This window comes from Echinops telfairi, unplaced genomic scaffold (genome assembly GCF_000313985.2).
Source record: "Echinops telfairi isolate 266 unplaced genomic scaffold, ASM31398v2 ScPeMD7_44;HRSCAF=162, whole genome shotgun sequence".
NCBI classification, from domain to species: Eukaryota; Metazoa; Chordata; class Mammalia; order Afrosoricida; family Tenrecidae; genus Echinops; species Echinops telfairi.
In genome coordinates this window covers 741,297-748,162 of record NW_022103942.1, presented here as the reverse complement: position 1 = coordinate 748,162, position 6,866 = coordinate 741,297, and the positions used below count along the sequence as shown (strand labels likewise).

General features: G+C 38.5%; 1 protein-coding gene across 1 annotated transcript in view; it reads right to left on the bottom strand.

Annotated features, from left to right (window-relative positions):
* The window catches only part of LOC101649477 (T-complex protein 11 X-linked protein 2), a 22,399-nt gene that overhangs the window by 10,640 nt on the left and 4,893 nt on the right, over positions 1-6,866 (bottom strand). Inside the window, exons 2-3 of the mRNA XM_045290612.1 lie at positions 6,095-6,236; positions 4,643-4,763 (exon numbers count right to left, since the gene is read on the bottom strand). Coding sequence (XP_045146547.1) covers positions 4,643-4,763; positions 6,095-6,236 — 263 coding nt within the window. The remainder of the gene's footprint in view (positions 1-4,642; positions 4,764-6,094; positions 6,237-6,866) is intronic.

The following is a 6,866-nucleotide window of genomic DNA, read 5'->3' as shown; positions in this document are numbered from 1 at the left end:
AGAGGAAATGTTTTGAGAATGATGAGGGCAATGAATGTACAAATGCGCTTTACACAATTGATGTATGTGTGGATTGTGATGAGTTGTATGAGCCCATAATAAAATGATTAAATAAAATAAATAAGCAAACAAATAAACATACGAAAAAAACAATATTCATGACCATGAGGGATTCATACTAGGGATGCAGGGATGATTCAGCATTCCAAAAACAATTAACATAATCCACCATATGAACAAGAAAAAGGACAAGAACCATATGGTCATATCAACTGATTGAGAAAAAGCATTTGTATTGGAAGGGAAGCATAGTATTGGAAGGGAAAATTCTCAATATAATAAAGACCATACATGGAAAAGCAATAGGCAATATTGCACTCAATGGAGAAAAGCTAAAAACATTTCCACTGAATAATGGAATCCCACAAGGATGTCCCTAAATCCCACTTTTATCCAACATTGTGCAGGAAGTCCTAGTCAATACCATAAGACAACAGCAAGAGATCAAGGAAGTACAATTGGGTAAAGAAGAAGTGAAACTTTTGCTATTTTCAGATGATATGATTTTATATATTGAGTATCCCATGGTGTCCATACTAGGATTACTAGAAACAATCGAGGAGTTTGGTAGTGTAGCAGGATACAAGATTAATAAGCAGAAATCAATTCGTTTCCTATATACCAGTGATGGGAATACCGAAAAACATGTCAAGGAAATAATACCATTCACAACAGCCACGTAGAAGCTGAAACACTTAGGAATGAACCTAACCACAAAAACTAAAGACGTGTACGAAGAAAACGACAGAACATTATTACAAGAAGCCAGAAGGGATCTACACAAATGGAGGAACATTCAATTCCATGTTTGTGGACTGGAAGACTCAATATTGTGAAAAAGTCAATATTACCTAAAGTACTATACACGTTGAATGCAATCCTGATCCAAATCCCAGCATCATTCTTCAAAGAAGTGGAAAAAATGATCACCAACCTCATATGGAGAGGGAAGAAACCCAGGATATGCAAAGAATGCCTCAAAAAGAACAACGTAGTTAAAAAAAAAGAACAAAGTAGGTGGTCTTCCTCTACCTGACTTCAAAACCTACAGTTGTCAAAACAGCCTGGTAATGGTATAATGATAGATACATGGACCAATGTATCAGGACATAAAATCCAGAAATAAAATGTCAGCATACAGAAAACTGCTTTTTGACAAAGGCCCTAAAACCATTCAATGGGAAGTAGATGCCCTCTTCAATAAATGGTGTTGGAAAAACTGGAGATCCATGTGGAGAAGACTGAAACAAGACCCAGAGCTCACCTCATGCACAAACACCAACTCAAAGTAGATCAAAGACATCAGGTCCATCAATGAGAAAATTACGACAAATCTACGTAAGTGCTCTAGTGCAGGGAATACACAGGCTATCAGAAATAACAAATAAAAAAGAAATAACAAACGAAACACACTACAGGGAAGGCCTATTAAAAATAAAATACATGTGCACAATGAAAGACTTCAGTAAAAGAGGGAAAAGAGAGCCCCAGATTGGGAAAAGATATTTAGTAATGTCATAACAGAAAAAGAACTAATTACTAAATGCTACAGTATAGCAGAACCCTACAACAACAAGAAAAAAAACCAACCTAAACACCCTCTGAGAAGGTAGGAAAGGACCTGAACAGATGATTCACACAGGATGACACTCGAATGGCTAATAACACATGAGGAAATGCTCCCCATCACTAGCCATCTGGGAAATGCAAGTCAAAACAACCATGAGATACCATCTAGCACCCATAATTGTAACCCAATTTTAAAAAATGAAGAACAACAAATGCTGGAGAGGGTGTGGTGAGACTGGAACACTTATTCACTGCTGGTAGGCTTGTAAATATGTACAGCCACTGTGGAAAGTGATATGGTGATTCCTAAAACAGATGGCAACTGAAATATGATATGACCCAGCAATACCATTACTAGGCATATACCCCAAGGGAATAAAAAACAGATCATGAGAAACAGATTGCAGGGGTATGCTCCTCCATGTTCACTGTAGCACAGGTCACAATATAGCAAGAAGGTGGAAATGGCCTAAATTCTCATCAGTGAAAGATTGGATTAAGAAACTCGGATATATCCACATAATGGAATACTATGTATCCATGAAACATAGTGATGACACTATTAAACACCACAAGACATGGAGGGATCTGGAAAACATTATGCTGAGTGAAGTTAGTCAATCACAAATGGATAAATACTGTATGAGTCCACTGCTGTAGGAACAAGCATCAGGATGGGCATACGCTCAGGCTCGCAGGGCATCCAGTCTGCTAAACAGTGGGGGCAGACAGTCTGATAGAGAGCCTGACTAGTGCCAGTGAACCATACACCATCCAATTAGGTAAATATTTTAAAGGGCACTTTGCCAGGAGGCTGCTTCATGTCAGCTGAGATCAAATGGTCAAGGGAGAGGGAAGGGATGCAGTCTACTGAGTGGCTGCCATGCAAAGCTATGATGAGGTACCCTCCAGGCAGGTAGGCAGTCCGATCAGAGATGAGGGACAGTGAGGGGAAAACAAAGTCAGGCGGGGGGAAAGGGATCAAACACATTTGGGGGGAACACAAATGCTTGACAGGGAAAGCTAAAGGTCAGTATCTTTAGTTGGGATGAACAATGATTGAAAATGCTTTTGGGGACCCTAGGTAGGGAGTATTCTTGGTGGTAGGCACCGCATGGGCCACATTGACTCTGGGTTCGGCCAGGTGCCCTGGAACACTGGGGCAGTGAATCCTGGATATGCAAAGCACACAGCATGCTCCAGTGGTTGCATCAGAGAGATCCGATGCGGAAATTCCACTGGGTGAACTGGATTCTACTTCAGACACACTTGAAACCCAAGGACTTACTTTGGAAAATTCATGTTGTTTGAAGAAGCGGAAACAGCTGTACCAAGATTGTTGAACTGTTGGTAGGCGGACAAACAAGGTCTTGCTACATCAATGCTATATTAAGATATGTATTACTCCAGCAAACCTTTGACTGATAGTCTCAGTGATTGTTATTGTAAATTTCCCGACAATTAATCCCCATTGTGTACATAGCATCCAGCCATGAAGGATTGATCCAGCCACGAAGGATTGATTCTTTACAAGTGAATAATTCAGGTACTGTGATATGGAGTTAGCCTACAGTAGCCCAATATCCCCTCTCTCAACAGGGCTTTAAAAATTCAGTTCCAGGGGCTAATCAAATATAATATTAATGGAACATCATTATGCCCCATGGGGACAATTGATAAGACTCTGTACCATAAATTCACAAGGAGGTTTTGAAAAGGCGCCAAAGGCAGATTTTTAAACAAGTAACATTGAACCAGGAATGGGTTTTGGGCTAGCACTAAATCCTAGCTCCAACCCAAGAACAATTAGTTTTACATCATGGCCCTGCTTGATACTCACCGTCAGGAATGTACTATTGCAAAATGTGGTGAAGAAATTAGATGGTGCCCTGCTAGGAGATAAAATCATGTCTTGGATCTTAAAGGCCTGTCTCCAAACAAGGAGCCATCTACCATATATACTCAAGTATAAGCTGACCCAAATATCAGCCGAGGCACCTAATTTTACCACAAAAACTGCATTAAAAATGTGATGAAAAATTCATCTTATACACAAATATACACAGTAAGTGAGATGTCAACTAAGTCCACATGGAAGAAGCACACCATCATATAATCTGAAATCGAAGGAGGGAATAGTATCAGAGCCTAACTTGTGAGAATCCAGTTCGCAGAAGGCTATGGATGACAGGGGAGCCGAAGATACATTTTTGGGAACTACTCAAGAATGAAGCCTTTGGTTATCTCCCTTTATCCATAGAGAGATGAGAGGTAAGTGGTTATAAGCAGAGTGTGTTGGATATATGAGTATAGATCAAAGGGAGATACCTGACTTGAACAGTTAAATCCCCGGCAGTTGATTCCTGCTCTACTGCACACTGGGGCTGATCTGTATTTGTTTTGTTTTGTTTGTTCATCTCATGTGTTATGTCATTGGGGGTCACCCTCTTGAACTTGTGATATAGGTTTTTCTGTTTTTCAGTATATGAAACTCAGAGTTGATGAACCTATAGGGACAGCAAGTAGAATAAGGGGGTACTGTGGTGGTGGAAGTGGGGTAAAAGGGAGATAGTGTCAAGGAGTCCAGGAAGGAAATGAATGTTTTGAAACTGATTGTGGTAGCAATTATACACTACTACTTGATGTGATTGAACTATGGAATGATATATGTATTAACTACTAACTTAAAAATAAAATGCATTTGTTTAAAAGATTTAAAGTTATTTTTAAACATTTGTTTCTTGTGGGCAAAAGCTCTTCTATTAATTTGTTTCTTGCAACACAAAAAATAGTGAGGTTCTATGGAAATTTGTTTAATTGAATATGATATTGTGTTGTTCTAGCATGCTCAACTGTTAAAGTTTATTACATACAAATATGTGAAAGCTCCCATATACTATTTAAATATCAGACCATATTCATAAAGAATGTATACTATTGAGAATATTGGTAGCCACTAGCACTCCAGGGATCTGGGAGCATCATATTCACAAGTGGAAAGCTGGCTACTCACCTCTTTAACGTCTTTTAAAAGTTGAAGAGCACTGGTGAAGTCAGGGGGAAGACTCGATAACTGTTCTCTCAGATGGTCCCAAAAAGCGTCGTACATTTTTTCTGTGAGCTTGCCTTCTGGACTATAAAAACATTAAATGCGCAAATAGCTATTTAGATAGAGAACTAATACAAAAATAATTGTATATCTCCCAAACAACATTTAAGATAATATAGTCACTATGAGTCAGAATCAACTCAATGATAATGAATTTGATTTAGTTTTGGTTTGGAAAGGCCATTAAATTGACAGGCCAGGAATTGTGTTTAGAACAGAGCAGGTTTGAGTAAACGGATTAGTCTCAGATGCAAAGCATTATCCAAATCCCTTCATACAGACACATCATGGCTTCATAAAAGTCTGCATGCTGAAGTAGAAGGTACCTTTAACTTGGTGTGGAGCACCATAGCTCTAGCCCTACTTCTGTATATACTATAACAAACTTAATAAAAATGCCAGACACTAGTCCCAGCATAGACTCCTATTTAATTTGCCATTTTAGAGGAGTAGGTCCTGGTTAAGTTAGAGAACTAGGTAAAAGAATGGCATTTTTAGTTTAACTGGAAGTAAAGGCACACAAAAAATGAATGAATCATTCAAGGGCTCTAATCTTGTGACTCACTCTACTCTGTCAAGTCAATTCTGGTTCATAGCGGCTCTGTAGGACTGAGAATAACTGCCCCTTTAGGTTTCTGAAGCCATACATCTTTACAGGAGCAGAAAGCTTCATGTTTCTCCTGCTAAACAGCTGGAGGTTTTGATTTGTTGATCTTGTGGTTAGCAGCCATTATGCCACCAAGATCCTAAATTTTGTGACTAGTCAATGTTGATTAAGGAATATTCTATGTGACCTGTATCTTGGTGAAAACTTTCTTCATACAAGCTGTACTTGCCATGGATACTTAGTAACAGGCAATGGGAAAGCTAAAAATTGTGAAGATCAAGAAAGCTACTGGAAGTGAAAAATGCCTTAACAGGCTAAAGTGGTCATTTAAGAAGTGATTAGGGTGAAAATATTTAAATATGCTTCAAAATATAGAGTTTAACCAAAATAGTACCCATTTAATTATTAAAACATTTCCAAACCAAAATTTTAACTCACTGCCATGAAGTAAATTCTGACTCATAGCCAACCTAAAAACCAGAGTAGAATGGCTCTACAGGGTTTCCAAGGTTGTAAATCTTTACCGAAGCAGACTGTCATTTATAGCTCACGCAAAGTGACAAAGTACTTTAAATGCCAGCCTTCCACTTAGCTGAAGGCCTAATCACTGCTCCACCAAGACTCCTCAACACATACTCAAACATTAATTGCATTGTTGAATGAAAATGTTTCAGACCTCATTGAAAGCTGTTTATGCTATGTACCCATACCAAGAAGAATAGAAGGGAAAAACATAGAAGAGTCTGTACCTGTTTGGAGGTAAAATTTTTTCTTCCACACGGAAATTTTGGTTTACTACAATTTCATGAGCAATGCTCATTTTGGAAACTTCCTTAACTGTATGTAATAACTCTGTGACAGAATGTCCTTCAGAGCCTTCACAGCGGTTTTCTGGAAAAGGGCACAACAATCATCAACAGGGAACCTACACAAATACAACTAGTTTATTCAGAGACCAGCACAGTCAAATAAAGCCCCTCCATTTAAAAAAAAAAACAAACTTTTTACTGTGATTTTGGGGGAAGTGTATAGAGCAAAATAATCTCTAAATTAACAATTCATTCACATTCTGTTTTGTGTCACAGATTACAACCCCCACAATGTAACTGCACTCTTCACATTTCCTCACTGTGTTCCCCTTTGCCATTCATTCTTTCCTGTCCCTTCTTACCTTCTGAGCTTTGTCCCTGGGCAATGTTACCCTTTGGGTCTCTTATGATCAACTGTTCTAAGGCGTGCATGCCAGCAGGTTTTATATTGTGCACTTTATCTATCTATCTATCTATCTACCTATCTATCTATCTATCTATCTACCTATCTATCTATTTAGATGAAAGTTGAGCCCCAGGGGATGGCTTAAGGGTTAAAAGGTGACTGTGGCAAAGGAAATAGAGGAAAGAGCTGGGAGGCAAAGAGCATTTATAGAGGTCTAGATATAGACATGTACATATGCAAATATATTTATATATGAGGATTGGGAAATAGATCTATGTGCACATATTTATAGATTTAGTATTAAGG